At 41.7% G+C, this 19,602-nt stretch overlaps 1 protein-coding gene across 2 annotated transcripts in view; it reads left to right on the top strand.

Annotated features, from left to right (window-relative positions):
• Positions 1-13,090: 13,090 nt before the first annotated feature.
• The window catches only part of UBE2U (ubiquitin conjugating enzyme E2 U), a 66,848-nt gene continuing 60,336 nt past the window's right edge, over positions 13,091-19,602 (top strand). For both annotated transcript variants that reach the window (XM_035018365.1, XM_035018366.1), the window contains exons 1-3: positions 13,091-13,753; positions 15,903-15,984; positions 17,007-17,099. In XM_035018365.1, coding sequence (XP_034874256.1) covers positions 13,688-13,753; positions 15,903-15,984; positions 17,007-17,099 — 241 coding nt within the window. In that variant the 5' untranslated portion in view covers positions 13,091-13,687. The remainder of the gene's footprint in view (positions 13,754-15,902; positions 15,985-17,006; positions 17,100-19,602) is intronic.

Below are 19,602 nucleotides of genomic sequence, written 5' to 3'. Positions count from 1 at the left end.
TGATTTGGGCCTTTATCCTTAGTTCCCTAATCACCAACATCTGCAAATTTGCGGCACCACCTCAGATAATGCCTAGTACAAACCACTAACTACTGATTAAAGGGAGCTCTGTTAGCTACCTAGCCCAGTGGTTCACAGAGTGTGGTCCTCAGACTAGAGGCCCTTGGAACTTGCCAGAAATGCAAATTCTCAGGCCCCTCTTTGAAGCCCTGAGTCAGAAATTCTGGGTGTGAGACCCAGCAATTTGTGTTTTAACAAGCGCTCCTGTATTCTAAAGATTGAGAATCACATTAAAGGCCTGGGGGTGGAAGGAGGGAATGGTCATTACCTCCTTAGAAATGTATATATAAGCATTTAATAACATTTTAGCCACTTTAGTTCCCCTTAAGGAAAAACCAAATTTTATTTAATGAAAAACTTAGCACTAAAACCCTTTTTGCTTTAACCATTTGACAATGGTTCTATTTTTGTAGTTGTTCTCTTGGATAGAAAACGAATAGCCCCAGCCTTTGACAAGACTACCTTGTCTAGTTCACTCAAGACCCATATTCTTGGATAGTAATCAAAAGCTTTTCCCTTCATGTGGACAAGCTCAAAAGACTTGGTCTCTTAGTGTACCTTTGACTCCTTGCAGTGATGATTAACACAACTAAAAGAACTCTCTGTTGCAACTTCACAAAGTTAGGGTCAGGCATAGGCTGGTCTTTCTCGGGAAGAGGAAAGATCCAGCTCCCAGTAAGCATCGAGCAGAAGCAGCTGCAGGGGCTCTCCCCTCCCCTGAGCTTCCTGTGACAAGCTGACCCAGTTGGCTGGATCCAGTCACCTGTGGCGTGTTCCTCTGTGTTTCTTTGCCAGTGGCAGTCCATCAGTCCTTGCTGGCTGGCTGTGAGGAGGAGTCCTCTGCTCAGACTATGCTCCCCACAGCCTTTAGAGACAAAGCTCTGAGGGAGGACAGCAAGAAGGATCCAAGGGAGGTGCTAGAGGTGAAGCTCATACTCTTTTTAATTTATACAGCATTTTTTTTTTCAACTAAGAGTTCAAATGCTGAAGAGGAAATGCTATATTAGAGGAGAAGGAGCAAAGGATCACACACATAAGAGGAAAATGTTTGCAGCCAAAATATGACTGCACCTGAAGCTTGTTACCATAAATGCCAAGAGTATTAAGGAGTCTGTTAACTCAGAGGAAGGAGAGCCTTACAAACCATCAAAGTACTCAAGGTCAATGTAATCCCCTGGGAAATTAGGCAGGGGAAGGCTTAAAAAATAGAGACGTACAGGGAGAAGGTCTGCTGACATATTTATGACTAGCTGAATCCCAAGCACCTATGAACTGCTTATTCACAAATGAGGACTATACTATTTGCTGACCAGGCCTGACACAGTGCATATGCTCACCAAAGTGACCAGGTTAGTAACTATTCCTATTTACTAACCAGGAATGGTTAAGTTAGGAGAAATCCCTTTCTTTAAAATTAGATGGAACATTCCTTACACTTTGAGGGCGCCTGGGTGGCTCAGTTGGTTAAGCGACTGCCTTCGGCTCAGGTCATGATCCTGGAGTCCCGGGATCGAGTCCCGCATCGGGCTCCTTGCTCAGCGGGGAGTCTGCTTCTCCCTCTGACCCTCCCCACCTCATGCTTTCTCTCTCTCTCAAATAAATAAATAAATAAAATCTTTAAAAAAAAAAAAAAATAACATTCCTTACACTTTGAAAAAGGCCAATACGCTGACATGCTGAATACAGATAATTCAGGGAATATTCAATGTGAAGGAAAGTGGTTCTAAGTATCAGTCTTTGTGGACCTGTGCTCTTGACTGAAGTTCAGATCACACACAAAACAACAGAACTGGCTGCATACAGCAATAAGTTAGTGCTAAAGCTCTCCCTGACCTTAGAGGCACATGGATTTTGAGCAGAAATAGGGAGAGGTCAGGCTCCATCCTACAGTGGGTTCTCCTTGACCACTGCAGGCATCGAAATGGTAATTTCGGTTATCAGTGGGGCTCGTTTTTTTTTTAATTTTATTATTTATTTGACAGAGAGAGAGAGACCGCGAGAGAGGGAACACAAGCAGGGGGAGTGGGAGAGGGAGAAGCGGGCCTCCCGCAGAGCAGGGAGCCCGATGCGGGGCTCGATCCCAGGACCCTGGGATCATGACCTGAGCCGAAGGCAGATGCTTAACGACTGAGCCACCCAGGCACCCCTCAGTGGAGCTCGTTCTAATACAATTTCCTGAAAGGTTTCTTTTGAGTCCAAACACATTAAAAATCACTTGAAAGTGGGGCACCTGGGTGGCTCAGCCAGTTAAGCAACGGAATTTTGATTGCAGCTCAGGTCATGATCTCAGGGTCATGGGAAGAGCCTCACGTCAGGTTCCATGCAGCATGGAGTCTGATTCTCTCTCTCTCTCTCTCTAATAAATAAATAAAATCTTAAAAAAAATCACTTGAGAGAGACCAAAACTCCCCAATTGCATGATCTAGGTAGTTTACTAGAAGTAAGACTAGTAAGACTAAACCTAGTAAGACTAAAACGAATATTCAGGCAAAATGACAGTTTAGGACTTTTTGTACTTCCAAAGTTCACTCTGGAAACAGAGTGCATGAATTGTATTGCTCAGCTGGGCTGCAGTTAATACCTCCAAAATCTCAGTGGCTTGCCTTATGTTTACTCCTCACTCACATCAGCCCCCGGAGGTACGTCTGGGGCTACAGCCCTGCTCTCCGGTCTCAGAAGGACCAGCTGTTCTCATGGCACAGAAGAAAGAGGAAGAGGCAGAGCTGAAACACGGGCACTTGAAAACCTTCTGCTTGGACGTGCTCTATGTCACAACCTTCTGTCTTATTCTCTTGGCCAACACAAATTCTGAGGATGAACCTGATTGTAGGACATGGATGTTATCTCGAACTGCTGAGAGGCACTGCGGCCACCCCATCAGAGTCACAGGCAGGGATGTAGGGTCTCCTTGCAGGGAAGGGGGCAAATAGTTGGGAACAAGAACACACCCGCAGGACGCCTGGGTGGCTCAGATGGTTAAGAGTCTGCCTTCAGCTCAGGTCATGATCCCAGGGTCCTGGGATCGAGTCCTGCATCCCTGCTCAGCGGGGATCCTGCTTCTCCCTCTGCCTCTGCCCGTCACCCCTGCTCATGCTCTCTCTCTCTCTGTGTGTCTCAAATGAATAAATAAAAAATCTTAAAAAGAAAAAAAAAAAAACACACCCGTCCCCCCAAGCTGAAGCCCTGAGTGGATGGATTCGGAACAGCAAACCCACAGCTGACTCAGTTAGCCTTAAAATTTTCAACATACTGCCCTGGATAAGCTACTCATCAGTCAGAAATAACACCTGGAGGCGAAACTTACTAGCCATCCCTGCAGGAAAGCAATAGTTGTCAAACCAGTTTCTCAAGATTCTCTGGGGAGATTCTGAAAATTACAACCTCAGGACCATCCAAGAATGTACTGGAAAGGCTACCCTAAAATCTCCTATAAATTCCTCGGATATAACATAAAACACTATCTCTTTCATGGGACCTGGATGAAGAGACTGGGGGGGCTCCAGCATGGACTTTTAAAAAAAAATTTTTTTATTATGTTAATCCCCATACATTACATCATTAGTTTTAGATGTAGTGTTCCATGATTCATTGTTTGTGCGTAACACCCAGTGCTCCATTCAATATGTGCCCTCTTTAATACCCATCACCGGCTAACCCATCCTCCCACCCCCCTCCCCTCTAGAACCCTCAGTTTGTTTTTCAGAGTCCATCGTCTTTCATGGTTCGTCTACCCCTCCGATCTCCCCCCTTCATTCTTCCCCTCCCGCTATCTTCTTTTTTTTTTTTCTTAACATATATTGCATTATTTGTTTCAGAGGTACAGATCTGAGATTCAACAGTCTTGCACAATTCACAGTGCTCACCATAGCACATACCCTCCCCAATGTCCATCACCCAGCCACCCCATCCCTCCCACCCCCCACCACTCCAGCAACCCTCAGTTTGTTTCCTAAGATTAAGAATTCCTCATATCAGTGAGGTCATATGGTACATGTCTTTCTCTGTTTGACTTATTTCGCTCAGCATAACACCCTCCAGTTCCATCCACGTCGTTGCAAATGGCAAGATCTCCAGCATGGACTTTTTAACTGTTCCTGCACAGGCGCGGGATAACCTTGAGTAAGTAAGGCAACCTCTGTTTCCCTATCCGTAAAATGCTGTAAATGTAGCATAGAGGTTAAGAGTAAAGGTTCTGACGTCCTGCTGCCTGGGCTTAAATCTCCATTTCACCCCTCAGTAACCGTGTAAATTTAGGCGAGTTTCTGAACTATACTTTTATTCATCTGAAAAAGCACCTACTTCATTGAATTGAAGCTAATTAACTGAAATGAGCTAATTTATGTCAACCGCAGTGAAGTGCACCTGACACAAAGTTATCAAAAAATAAAGTCTAGATAATTTTATGATTTTTCTAGAGTATCTATCTTTCAGAGTTGATACAAGCATTTAATGAGAATATGTAAAAATATGTTAAAAAGTATCTGGCACATAGTAGGTGCTCAAAAAGTGGTAACATTGCTATCATTCAATGTGTTTTAAACAACCTTTACAAAGGGATAAATTATTTTCTAATGTGTAAAATACTTGGGGCACAAAGCATTCTACCTAACTATTCATGCACATGCCATAGTATAGAACCGCAGTACCAGTGCCAATGAGGTGGGGGCGGGCTTAGCCCTCCAATAATTTCCATCATTTCCCTTCAAACCAGCCCTAATAAACATACACTAAGTAAAAACAGCTTCAAGACACATCCCTAGACCATCCCTCAACCATATGTCATCCCTTATACCCCCAAGCCGATTGCCACCTCAAAGTTTCTCCCATGTTGAAATTCTGGAATCATCCCTGGGGGCAACTGAGAGCACCATGAAGAAGTATATTAAATCAATATATGTGAAGGAAGCCTAGAATAATTACATCTTTTAAGCGGTTCCCTACACCTCCCCCCAACACACACACACTTAGTCACAATTGTACTTAGATAATATTAAATGTGTTCTCTCTCAACAACTGGTGTTCCCATGTGGGGAATGAAATAAAGGGAGACCTGATCTTCTTAAAACATTTGAGTGCATGTAGGGCGCCTGGGTGGCTCAGTCGTTAAGCGCCTGCCTTCAGCTCAGGTCATGATCCCAGGGTCCTGGGATCAAGCCCCATGTCAGGCTCTCTGCTCAGCGGGAAGCCTGCTTCTCCCTCTCCCACTCCCCCTGCTTGTGTTCCTGTTCTCGCTGTCTCTGTCATATAAATAAATAAAATCTTTAAAAAAAAAACCAAAAAAACATTTGAGTGCATGTAAAGTGCCCAGGCGGGCGCTGCATTCCTTCATCATAGACCCAAGTCCATGCCTAATGGGATTCTGGGCACTATGTTTTAATACTTGGATTATGGGGTTTGGACACCAGCCTGCCAGAGAAAACAAATTGGGTTCCTTTAAACATCAAGCTCCAAAGCAAGTAAACAGCTGCTACCAAGCTGTCTACATAATTCCCACTGTGAAAATGTCCTCGATGCCCAAGGTAGGGTGACCAGCTGTGCCAGTTTGCCAGGGATTATCCCACTGTTAGCACTGATAGTCCTTTTTCCCAAGAGAGCCCCCATGGGGGCGCCTGGGTGGCTCAGTTGGTTAAGCATCTGCCTTGGGCTCAGGTCCTGATCCCAGGACCCTGGGATGGAGCCCTGCATTCAGCTCCTCATGGGGCTCCCTGCTCAGTGGGGAGCCTTCTTCTCCCTCTCTCTCTGCCCCCTCCCCCCGTTCATGCTCGTTCTCTCTCTCTCTCACGCTCTCTCTCAAATAAATAAAAATCTTTTAAAAAAAAAGAGCGCCCCCATGCCTAGGCAAATCTGGACTCTTTGTAATCCTACGGAAAGCAGAGAACGTGAAATAAAAGCCAGCATGTATCGGTTCTGAGCTCCTCTCTGTTAGGTAGCCACAAATTCAGATATGAATAGTGATCAAGTGGCCCCTGCATCTCGGGTGCCTTAGAGGGAGAGACTGAATTATTCTGTAATTAACACAATTCTGAAATTGGGGGGAGCCTGCAACTTCAACTTTACAAAGGGGGATGGAGCATTTCGTTGAGCCTAGGCTTTTATAAGCCAAAATAAAATTTTTAAATGAGAAATTTCAGGAATTCAAGTTGCTGAACTATGCTGCCCACCTCTTTCTTCCTGTTTGATCTTTGAAGATTAGCATTCAGTATTTTTCATGACATTTATATTGAGGAAGGAATATAAGATTATTAAAAGCAGAGAAACTCAATATTGGGAACGCACATCAAAAGGTCTTCAAGACAAAGAAGGGATCATATGATTTGAAACCAGAGTTACTAGAAGCATGTGTGCTGCACTTTATTTTCTAGTTAACAGCGTAACATACGTCAAAATATGATTTAAAACACTTCTCACAGCTGAGCTGACATTTGGCGCGCCTCAGCCCTTTTTTGTTCTTGAGGATGGGGGTTCAAATCCAAACGAGGTTGACACTTTGTACTGGTACATATTCCTGGTGGATGAGGAAAACAGTTTTTTAGTTTAAGTAAAATGAAAACATCTGTCCAAGTCCTGAGGGAAAGAATTGTTTTTAAAAAGAGGGGGAGGGGATGCCTGGTTGTTGAAGCTGGAGATGGCCTCAGTAACTTTGCAAATGTTAAATAACTACACCGCTTGTTGCTTCTCTCACCTAGGATGATGAAAGTCTGTGTATGAGACTTTAGTTCAGTCTTCATTTTTCAGCACCATTTTATCCCCTAACCCTGTCTAAAGCCATATGGTAATGTCTATCAACTGGTCTCAAGTTCTTTTCATACTAAATCAGGGTAAACCCGGCTCAGTAAGTGACTGAACTTTTGCCACCTAAATTGTCTTGGTCGGTAGCTGTACGCTCTGGATAAGTTGTATTACTTAGCCATACTGCACAACAAAATACCACAAACTTAATGTTTTAAAACAATGCCCATTTATTAGCCCACGGTTTTGTTGGCCAGATCTGGGCATGGCGTGAAGGAATTCCCTGTTCAGGGTCTCATACAGTGTTGGCCAGACTGAGTTCTGATCTGGAGCTCAGGTTCTCTTCCAAGATCATGCGTTTGTGACAGAATTCAGTAGCTTCTGGTTGTAGGACTGAGGCCCTGATTCTCTTGCCGGAATTTCTGTGAGCAAGAGACCACTGTCAGTTTCTAGAGGCTGCCCACATTTCTTGCCACATGAAGCCCTCAGTTTTCAAAGGTAGCAAAAGAGAATCTCCCTCACAAAGAATCCCTCTCACACTTTCAATTACTGACTTCAAGAAGAGCCCAGTCCTTTCTAAGGGCTCACCTGATTAGGTCAGGCTCACCCAGGATGACCTCTCTTTCTTAAAGTCAACTAGGTCATATACCTTAACCAAAAGAGTAAAAAAATGCATCATATTCACAATCCTGAGGCTTATGCCGGGGGTGGAGATCTTGAAGGTCATCTTAGAATTCTGCCCACCATAAGAAATAGAATGCAACATTTGCTTTTCCATCCTCTAGGCCTACTTTTAGGGGAAAAGACTGAGAGAGAAAGCCCAAAAAATGCATATAGTAGGACTTAATAAAATCTACTTTCCACTTGAAGGTACAAAAGTAATAAAAGTTAATGTAAAAATAATGATTTTGTAGTTGGTATACTTTTTTTGAGCAGCAGAGTACTACATATTTATAAGTTATAGAAGTCAGACTGAGTTCTTAATGAATTTATAATCTAAAAGAGAAGACAGAACTCACATTCAGTTAACAGATTCGTAGTGGGCCTTTATTACATGCCAAGCACTATATTATTGTACAGCAGTGGCCTAGCTTTCCTGGGTTTATATTTTAGCAGAGGAAAACTCAGAAAGCAAGCAAGTAGGAACACAGTTAGAAACAGATGCACCAAAAATAACAAAAACAAAAATAACAGACGCACCAAAAGAAAAATTTATTGAGAGTAGCAATAATTTTTTAAAGAAGGCCAGAGAATTCACTTGGTAGAACATGAGACATTTGTGAGGCCGGGTAGCCTAGTGGTTAAAAACATGGACTCTGGAGCTAGATACCCTGGGGTTGCCTCCTGGCTCGGCAGCATTCCAGCTCTGTGACTGTGTACCTCCCTCTTCTGCAAAAATTGCAATCATAATGGTGCCTACCTCATAGAGTTGTTTCTGAGGAAGTGATGAATTCCCCGGGAGCACTTCGAACGGTGTGCTCGGCACATGGTTGGCACAGGCGTTGACTGTCATTCCGGGCCAGCCAGTGAGCGAGTGCTTGGCCGCTGTTCCTGCTTTCAGCCTTCACAGTGATTCTGAGCAGTAGGCATCTACCTTACTGGCTGCATCCTTCAGGCAAGACAATGCAGGTATAGGGAGGCTAAGTAACTTCTTCAAGGGCATGCTGGCTATTCGAACATAGGTATCTTGGGACACAAACCAGGTCTGTCCTGAGAGCACACATTCTTTACCCAAACTAATAAACTAAGACAGTAGAAGGACTACAGATAGGATTTATTTTCCTGGTTGGGTTGGTTTATCTAAAACACAAACACCCACAACAACAAATCTGATGAATAAGGCAGAGAAGGACATGGCTTAGGAATGAGCTGTGGCAAGGACATAACATCAATGCTATCATGTATGGGGAAATTTTATTAAAACATATGCCGTAATAAATGGAAGGTGGGTCCATGTGGAGAAAAATATTTTCAGATAAGCCTCTGCTTAGAAGTTTGCAATTTCAAGTGACTCATATCTGAACAGCTGATGCTACTAGTCTCCAGCAACTGCTATTAATGCAAGAAGCAAATCCAGCCAGTTGCTACCCACGTGCTCCATGCGTGCACACGCGTGCACACACATCTCACTCCCACCTCTCTCCAAAGCCCCAGTTCCACTTATCAGCTCAGGAGCCTCTGTAACCAAAGCCCATCTCCCATCCACACAGGAGCTCAGCTAATTGTAAAAACACAGGATGTTGGCCAGCCAGCGAGGTCAACTGTGATCCCGGTTACTCAGTACCTCCAAATACAATAGAGCCAAGCCCCCAGAGGCAGACTGGCAGGAAGCTGTCTTTCCCAGCAATTTCATTCCCAAAACAGTTCCAGGAGTTCTAACCTCTTTGTCCCTTGAGACCCAATGGTTGTGGACCTTTCTAAGTGCCTGCACTTTCCACTTGGTGCCCTGGGGACTATGCTTACAATCTACGCCCCGCCTGCAGCTCTCCAGCCCCTCTGCTCTGCGGGCTCCTACTGTCAGTGATTCTTCTCCTCCATCGTCTACTTTGTCACTGTCCTCCCGACTTGAACCTGCAATGTGTCCCACGGGGCTGGTCGAACTCCTCGAAATCACCCACCGCCCCCCATCTCTGCAAACACCTTCCTCTCCTTATGTCTGGTTCTGTCATGGAAGGGTCACTCTCCTGGCCCCCTAATTTTTTATCTGCTTTGTTCAATTCAATCAGCATATAGGGATGCCCCTCTGAGCCAGATGCTTGGTGCTGGGAATGCAGTGATGAATAAATAGGTCTCCATGCCCTTAGGAATTTACATTCTAGTAAGGAAGAAAATCCCATAAGCAGATCATTTCAAAACAATGTGGTAACGATCTACAAAGATGCACCCAGGTTAAATGAGAACACAACCCATCCTGGTACTTCAGGAAGACTCTGAGAAGGAATTATGTCTTTCAACATGAGTAAGAGCTGGTTAGCCAGATAAAGAAGAAGAGGAAGAAAGTCCAGGTAGAGAGCCTGGGCAAGATGGTAGATCCAGGGAAAAGTATCCCTGTTGAGGGATGCAATTGAGTGATGCTGCTGTTTCAGATGTGAAGCAGAGTGGGCATCGATAAAGGAAGGGTCGATGGGAATAATAGCGTGGGAGGTTTTGCAGCACCATGTTAAGAAGCCTGGATTTAACTCTGTAGTGCATGGTTTCTGAAGCTTTTTATATCACAGGCTCGGCTGAAATTAATGAATCCCATGACCCCATTCTACCAAAAAAAGTTGATGTGCACACACGTACACATATAGTTATACAGACACATACAAGGTTGCCCACAATTTTAGTCTCCCAACCCACACCCCCAGAAGTCAATCCACATTTAAAGCCCTGTAGATGGAGGTAGCGTAAGCTGGGGTTATGGGGCGGGGGGAGGGGGGTGTCTCTTGCACTACTTTCAGCAGAGAATTACATGATCACATGTTAGTTTACATACGTTACAATGAAGTATCATGACATGCAAGTCTGGAGGCAAGGAGTATAGTATAAAGATGTTCTCTGTTCTAGCAAGAAATAACAAGGCTGTGAGCTCGGGCACTGGTGATAAGGCTTGAGAAGAAGCTAGAAAAGCAGCAGGTGTTGGTGAATAATTGAAGGTGAGTCATGAGGAAGAGGAGTCAGAGGGGCCTTCAGATTTCCAGCTTGAGAAACTGAATGAACAAAATGAAATAGAAGGCTAGTGGAGAGGAGGAAAGGTAATGAGTTCATTTTTGGACATTTTGAATTTGAAATGTCTTTGAAACAGCTGGGGAAGAACTAGGCAATTGAGTATACTAGGCTGAAGTCCCGAGGAGAGGTCCAGGAGGGGTCATATGAGAATCTATCAACTTGATCTTCATTGCATTAAAGTAGGATATAAATACCAATTTCTAAAAATTCAGAAGAATGTTTTAATTTTACCTTTTTCTTTTACCTTAACATAATTTCCCCTTGAACAAAATTTTATTTATTTATTTATTTATTTATTTATTTATTTATTTATTTGAGAGAGAGGGTAGGAGGAGGGACAGGGACAGAGGGAAAGAGAGAATCTCAAGCAGACTCCATGCTGAGCACGGAGCCCAATGTGGGCTTGATCTCACAACTCTGAGATCAGGACCTGAGCTGAAATCAAGAGCCTAACACTTGGGGCGCCTGGGTGGCTCAGTCATTAAGCGTCTGCCTTTGGCTCAGGTCATGGTTCCAGGGTCCTGGGATCGAGCCCTACATTGGGCTCTCTGCTCAGTGGGAAGCCTGCTTCTCCCTCTCCCTCTCCCCCTGCTTGTGTTCCCTCTCTCACTGTGTCTCTGTCAAATAAATAAAATCTTTAAAAAAAAAAAAAAAAAAAGAGCCTGCCGCTTAACCAACTGAGCCACCCAGGCATCCTTAGAACAAAATTTTAAAGAAATAACAAAGGATCCTGCATTTACTGTCACGGTGTTCCCCTACTGGAGTCAAAGGAGCCACAGGACCACCATGATATCATCAAAAAATCATCAAGATATCATCATTTTAAAAAAAAAGCTAGCTAAAAACCCCAAATTGGTGCATTCTCTTCTCACTGAAATGCCCTGTCTTCACTTTCACCTTACATTCACAGTCCTACATAAATCCAAGTTAAAATCTGATGGATATAAAGGGCAGCCAAAAAAATTCAATTTTAGATCCTAGTTGATGTTTTAATAGGAAAATTCCTTTATATTCAGTTTTATGAAATATAGAATAAAATCATTTTATTGTGCCAAAATGTTAGTAAAATTAATATATTGTTGGGAATTTGTAAGCTATCATACCTGGCCATGAAATTGAACATGGAGCCTTCTAAATGATTTCCCCCACAATCCATTCTCCACAAAGCAGCCAAGGTAATTTTGTAAAAGTAAACCAGAGCATTACTCTCTCTTGAGACTTAACACCATCCACTGGGTCCCCACTGCTATTCAAATAAAACCCAAACCTCCCATCCTGTAGTGCCCCACCCTAATTATATCTCACTCATACCCTCTCAAGCCCTGCGTGATTCTTTTTTTAAGCCTAGCTTTTTCCGGACTAGAACTATTGTGTTTTCATCTTCCTGGAAGTATCTGTCCTCCATTTCATAAAGCTGGCTCCTTTTCATCTTGTCTTTGAAGTATCATCTCAAAATCCTCTCCTGACAGAGGCCTTCCCTGACCACCACGTCTAACCCTTGACTACCTGCTGCACTCTTGGTCACATTACTCTTTTATTGTCTACATGTCACTTATCATGTATTTTTGTTTTGTGTACTTGTTTTGTTTTGTGTACTTTATTGTATACTGGAGGCATAAAGGCTGTCACTTCATTTGAATTGTTCCACAGTATGTTTATGGGGCGCCTGGATGGCTCAGTTGGTTAAGTGACTGCCTTTGGCTCAGGTCATGATCCCAGGACCCTGGGATCAAGCCCCGCATCAGGCTCCCTGCTCCTCGGGGAGTCTGCTTCTCCCTCTGCCTGCCGCTCCCCCTGCTTGTGCTCTCTGTGTCAAATAAATGAAATCTTAAAAAAAAAAAAAAAAAAAAAGAATTGTTCCAAAATACATAATAAGTCGTTAATATTGGTGGAATGAATGAACTAATTGAACTGATAGTGTTTCCATAAAATTAGTAAAACAAATTAGTAAATAACCAAAAAGCACTCTGAACTATGTTGCCAATGTCTGTAGTTGGCACTGGTAAATGAACACCTTTCAGTAGCTCCCAGTTGGCTGAAGAAGACAATAGGCAATTGTAATCCAGTGTGATAAGTGCTAATGAGGGTCCTCTAGGATCACAAAAGAGAGGAACCTAATCTTGTCTTAGAGGATCCCATAAGGAATCGTGAGCAAAGTTAAATCTGGGAGATGTGTGAAGAAAAATGGGGGGAGAGAGGGTGGAAGGGATGTGGTAAATGTCTAGATAGAAGGAACAGCGGGAGCAAAACCCTGTGGCCAAAGATGGGAACCCGAGACATTTTAAGTACTTCTCTGTTCCTGGAACATCCTCCCAAGGTAACTGTAGGGTACGATGACGTAATAATGTATGCGAACGTATTATGAATGGTGGCTTGCCATGTAAGTTTTGATTAATAAGCTCAGACTTGTACCTAATGATCACTTATTACCCCATAGTTTCTGGTATTCAAAGAAAAAGGAAAGCATTTCAGAGAAGGACTTCGAGTGAAGGCTCTGAAAGATCCTGGGACTTTATTCACATTCTACACTAGTTGGGTACAGTCCACAGTCTTCGTTGGTGGACTGAGTTGGCGGGGGGGGGGGGGGGGGGGTGTTGCCTTGACAACGGAGCTCACGGCCAAAGTGAAACGGTTGGACGATTGGCTGCGAAGGTTCCCAGAGGCCTGCCCCCCGTCGCTGATTGGATGAGGGGCAACCAAGCTCCGCTACTTTCCCGCAGGCGGTCCTGTTGCTTGGCAACCGATTTGCGACCTCCCTCGAAGCGGGCACCCACTGACACCTGTGAGGCGTGGATTACCCCGACTAACGACCGCCCTCCGCTGCCTCTGCTTCCCCCTCTCGCGCCCGCTTCCCGCACGAACAACGCGAGCTGTCCCAGGTGCTCCTCCAAGTTTGCCTTGAGCCTGGGCTGTGGGCTGGCACCGCAGCGACACGCCGCAGTTGGGAACGTGCCCGTTTTCCTTCTGGAAGTCTCGGTTGGGAGGAGTCAGAGGAGAAAGAAAAGTCTCTGTTGTAAATCCAACTTAGAGGCCCCTTCCTTGGGAGGACAGAGCGTTCTGGGGCTCTAGAAAACGAGCGGTTTACGTGAGTTTACTAGGGTTGGGGGAGTGACCCATAACCTCAGACACCTGTCTCAGGAAACGCTAGGCGTGTGGGGACAAGTGCCAGACCCTTTGTTGCCTTATCATGCACTGCAGAACTGACTTCTTGCTGGAAAGAGACTTCCAAGAGTTGAAGGAGAACAAGTTTAAGGTGAGTCCTGGGAACCTGGAGGGATGTGTTTCGTTGGGGTACGAATTTTTAAAGATTTTTTTTCTTTTCATTCGAGACGCAGAGATACAGAGAGAGAGAGAGAGAACATGAGCAGGGGGAGAAGCAGAGGGAGAGGGAGAAGCGGGCTCCCGGCTAAGCAGGGAGCCCGATGCGGGGCTCGATCCCAGGACCCTGGGATCATGACCCGAGCCAAAGGCAGACGCTTAACGACTGAGCCACCCAGGCGCCCGGCACTACTCCTTTTCACTCACCCTATATGTATAATCTATCAGCTGCTGACTCCACTTTCTTTTTTTTTTTTTTTAAAGATTTTATTTATTTATTTGACAGAGAGAGACACAGCGAGAGAGGGAACACAAGCAGGGGGAGTGGGAGAGGGAGAAGCGGGCTCCCGGCTAAGCAGGGAGCCCGATGCGGGGCTCGATCCCAAACCCTCGGATCATGACCTGAGCCGAAGGCAGACGCTTTTAAAATCATTTCAATCCGTGTTTATTCTATAAGGCATAATTTAGTTAAACCTAATTTGCCACTACAGTGTTGTTATTTAAAGAATGGATTGCACCGTAACAATCATCTTATGATAATACGAATTATTATGATTTCATAATAATAATAAAAACATGGAGCATATTGTGCAGAGTAATTTATGTGTACTTAAGCCCTATCAGAGGGTGATGAGGAGGTGCAGGGTTGTGCTCATTAATTACAACATTATTTAATAAGTAGTGTTTTGTTTTACCTACCAGAAACCTAAGCCCCAGAAAGGTTCAGTAAATATTTGGCCCCAGGCTTCCATCACAGGGTTTTCTGATTCCAAACCCCTCACTCTTAAGTCTTAAACTCTACTCCTCACTGTCTAGTGCACTTTTTGCCAAATGCTATCATATATATTACAGTGAGGTCCATCGGTGCCACAGGCTGATTTATCACTTATTCTATGGAGAATAAAAAATGGAAGGGAGGGGGAGGGAGTACTTAAGAGAAAGAATAGAAAGAAAGCCGCCTTAGAGGGAGGGCTCAAAGGGCTATCAACAGTTGCCTCAGGTGTAGTTCAATGGCATTGTTCTGCCCAACCCCACCCTCCACCCCGTGCTATAGAAGTATTGTCTTCACTGGAGATGTTAGGAACAATTATTGCGTCCAACAACAATCCGACATACCAACCTAACATCTGATGTTGTTTGTTTCTGTTCTACCTGAACTTTGTGGTTCTCAGGTAAAAGAGAATTTGATGAAGAAAGAAGTGATATGTAACTACAAATAATGTAGATAATAGAGATATAATGTTTATCCAGACTAGCATATAACCTACTTAATAACTATGTGGTTGCTCAGAAATATTTGTTCACTATATTTAAGTGTATCCCTCAGCATAAAGGATAAACTTTTCCATGAAATACATTTCTTGTCCCTCCATTGGGACAGTACCACAAGCGTAGGAAAATTTTATTTTTATATACAAGCATAATGTTGGAGTTGTGTTTTTCTTTTTTTTTTTTTTTTTTAAAGATTTTATTTATTTATTTGCGAGAGAGAGAATGAGAGACAGAGAGCAGGAGAGGGAGGAGGGTCAGAGGGAGAAGCAGACTCCCTGCCGAGCAGGGAGCCCGATGCGGGACTCGATCCAGGGACTCCAGGATCATGACCTGAGCCGAAGGCAGTAGCTTAACCAACTGAGCCACCCAGGCGCCCCGGAGTTGTGTTTTTCTTAATGAAAATTTTCTGCTCCATGCCCTCCATATAGCATCCATATAGTTTTTTAAAGCTTGGAAGAAATGCATCTTTCCAACCATTTCCACCTTTTCTATTTGGAATCTTAAACTGACCTATTGATTTATATAAGCTTTTTTTAATAAAAAAAAAAGTGGACTTTGTAGTCCACTTGTGATTTCCATGCTTATGATTTATTTTAAATTTACTATTTTGTGTGTTTCTTGGACTCTACCTTAACTTCTGTGTAATAAGACAGTATATAATATATAACATCTCCCCAAATCAACAAATAAATAAATTTATCAGGAAAAGAAAATGTGGAGTTTTTGGAATTCACTGTAACTTGACATCTGATTTTCAAAGCTGTGATATTAAATCTTTTCTTCTGCTTTGATTTTTTTTTTTTTAATTAAAGGGTATTACTGCCTTTCCTGTAAGTGAAGATCTAATGGAATGGGGAGCCGATATTGAAGGTCTACAAAATACATTTTGGCATGGTTTGTGTTTTCAAAACCAATTTACTTTTTTAAAGTCTTTATACCATTATTAGCCCATCTTCTTTACGTGTATAATAAGGTTACAGTATATAAATTCTCTAGCATTCTAAAGGTATTCACATGTTATTTTTTTCATCATGTTGCTTAATTTCTTGCCATTTGTTAATGTAGATGGAAATTTTAGATTTGAATTTTTCCTTATGCCAAATTTTAATGTTATTACACTTTTAAGAAGCAGACACAATAAAGCATATCAATTGGGAATATCATGTAAGTCTTCCATTAAATCAGAGAATAACTATAAAAATTCCTACATGCATAAAAATCCCACAATTATCTCTCATTTTTTTCCTTCATGATTTTTCCCCAAATTTTTATAAATCAAATTCTTGAGAAGACTGGGCCACTATAATCTTTAATGGCCATGCACTCTTTCTTTATGGATTAACAAAATAGAGTTGTTGAGTGAAGTAGGGGAGAAAAATGTAAGTGGTTAATTATAATAAAATCTAATATGTGCTATTAATGGATCCTGACTGGAATGCTGAGAAGACAGTGATTAGTTACTTTTGTCTTAGAAGGTCAGGAATGGCTGGCTTCTCAAGGAAGTGACATTTGAGTTGAATCCTGAGGAATGGGTAAGAGTTTGTTAGGTTTGGAAGGAGGGGAAGGAAATTCAGTCTGCGTAAACAGCATGGCAAAAGCTTATGAACAAGAGACAGTTCTAAAACAGTGAGTTCAGTAAATATGAGCAATACAGTGAAAGGGGCAGGTGTTAGGGGATGGAGTTAGTGGATGGAAAGGACTGGTGGGAAACAGGATGAAAACACAGTGGAATTAGATTGTGAGGAGTCTATTAGACTATCTAGAGGACTTTATGTACCGTATGATCCAATTTACTTATAAAACTCTAGGGACCTCGAGGAGGCTAAGCTAAAGAGAAACTTCAGGTTTCAATTAATCAATACAACATGACACTTAAGTTATTATTTTAAGTAAAAATGTTTGTTTCTTTATCATAGGATTATTCTTCCAACTGAAAATAAACTTTACGTCACAATACAATTTTGTCCCTCCAGTTGTGAAATTCCTAACAATTCCTTTTCATCCAAATGGTAAGCGCCAAATGAGATTTTTGTCGTTGGGGCTCTGTCCCTATTATCCTTGTTCCTTATAAGTGTTTGATAATGTTTCTAAAAACGTTGTTATGGTTATATTTAGTAAGCATGCTTATCGGGGAAAATACAAAAAGGCAGAAAAAAATTATCACTTTGCTAATTCAGAGAGCTATTCCTCTCAATATTTAAACAAATGTATTTTCTTTTTACTATGTATGTATTTCTTCTACATAGTTGAAGTATTACATATGAAGTTTATAAAATGACATGTTTATTTCTGGATTATTAAACAGTCTTCAAAAGGTCATTTTTAATGACTAAATGATAAACTTAACTATTCTTGTATTCAATATTCTCATTTGATCTGATTTTATTATCATAAAAAATAATGGACTGACATTAACATTTTAGAAAGAAATGAGTTAGATTGCTAGTCAAGTTATATACAAAATGAATTCCTGATGTATCAAAAAGTCTAAAAGTTTTAAATACTAAAAAGAAGAAAATCAGGGGCACCTGGGTGGCTCAGTCATTAAGCATCTGCTCAGGTCATAATCCCAGGGTCCTGGGATCAAGCCCTGCATCAGGCTCCCTCCTTGGAGGGAAGCCTGCTTCTCCCTCTCCCACTCCCCCTGCTTGTGTTCCCTCTTTCGCTCTCTCTCTCTGTCTGTCAAATAAATAAATAAAATCTTAAATAAAAAGAAGAAAATCAAATAGAATTTTTAATCGGCTTGGGAGGAAGGCTTTTCTAAATATGATAAAACCTAGTAACTGAAAAAAGCATGACACATTAAACTACATAAACTTTTTAGAACTTCTCTACAGCCAACAGTATTATAAACAGAGACAAAATACATTGACTTTTGCAAACCAAGATACAATATTTGCAATGTGTAAAACAGAATATCTACATATAAAGAACACTTAAGAATCAATAAGAAAAAATAAAGCAATATAAAAACAGGCAAAGGCTATAAACAAACACTTGATAGAAGAAACATAACAAAAATAAACATAAAAAGGTGTTCAGCTTCACTAGTAAGAAAATAAATGCATATTAAAACAAAAATTTATGATTCATTGCTTATGTTTACAAAATGTTAAAAATTTAACAATTTTAGTAGGGGTGGCAAATGTGGGTGGGTGGGTTCTCTGATATAATGATGACCTCAGTGTGACCTTTTGGGGAAGCAGTTGATAGTTTCTAATCAGCTATAAAATGCAAATAGCCCTAAATCCTTGTAATACCGTGTTTATAAATTATTCTATAGAAATACTAGCACAAGTGTGGAAGAGTATGTATAATATTTAAATATGTTTGTTCCCAGTAACAATGTTGGAAATAGGGAAAAGGGAAATAATCCCAGTGTCTGTTAATATAGGAATTTTTAAGTAAAATATCTTATAGCTGTATACATCACAAGGAAGATATAAACAGCTAGACTTTTTGGTCACTGCTATTCCTAGAATATTCCTTACCTGGCACATAGCTGGTGCTCAAATATTTTTTCATAAATATGTCCAGAAATATGTTGATGATTTACTGTTAAATGAAAAAAAAAAAAAACCTTCAAAGAATAACACGTGAGATATAATTCCATTTAATAAAAAAAAAAAACAAAAACGATACACACAGTCACACACACGTGTGTATGTGTATTTGTATAGACCAACTGGTAGATTTATTTTTTTGAAGATTTTATTTATTTATTTATTTTGGAGAGAGAGAGAGAGAGCACATGCATGCACATGCACACAAACGGGGAGGGGCAGAGGGAGAGGGAAAGAATCTCTCAAGCAGACTCCACTCTGAGCACAGAGCCTGGCATAAGGCTTGATCTCAAGACCCTGAAATCATGACCTGAGCCGAAACCAAGAGTCAGATGCTTAATTGACTGAGCCACCCAGGTGTCCCTAGACCAACTGGTAATAACTCTGAAGAGGTGGTATTAGTAGGCAAGGGAGCTTTCATATTTTACTTTACATACTTGTTTTTATTTGTAAAATATGATTTATTTTGTTATTTTTTATTATGTTAATCATCATGTACTCTTTTTTTATGTTAATCACCATATATTACATCATTAGTTTTTGATGTAGTGTTCCATGATTCATTGTTTGCGTATAACACACAGTGCTCCGTGTAATCACCATGTACTTTTATATAATTTTTTCCAAGTATATTATTACTTTGTAATTAAAACCTATTTTTAAGGTATAAAATTAAATTTATGGTACACAATTCATTGTATACAGTTGCTATTATTTGCTTAACATAAACAGGAGTGGAATTACTGGTTAAATGTAGTGGGGGTCAGTGTTCTCATCCCCTAGTCCCCACACCTTCCATTTCCACAGAATACGGAGAACCTCTGTCTCTAGGAGGGAAAGTACAGAAAACTTGTGATTGCTCTTCTTTCCCTCCCGCACTCCTTGAGTGACTTACCTATTGAGGAAATAGGAGAAAAAAATTGAACATGTGTGGCTCAACACTTTCTTT

Source organism: Mirounga leonina, unplaced genomic scaffold (genome assembly GCF_011800145.1).
Source record: "Mirounga leonina isolate KUSES-001 unplaced genomic scaffold, KU_Mleo_1.0 Mir_173, whole genome shotgun sequence".
NCBI lineage: Eukaryota > Metazoa > Chordata > Mammalia > Carnivora > Phocidae > Mirounga > Mirounga leonina.
The sequence above is the reverse complement of the archived record's forward strand: the minus strand, read 5'-3'. Positions and strand labels throughout refer to the sequence as shown.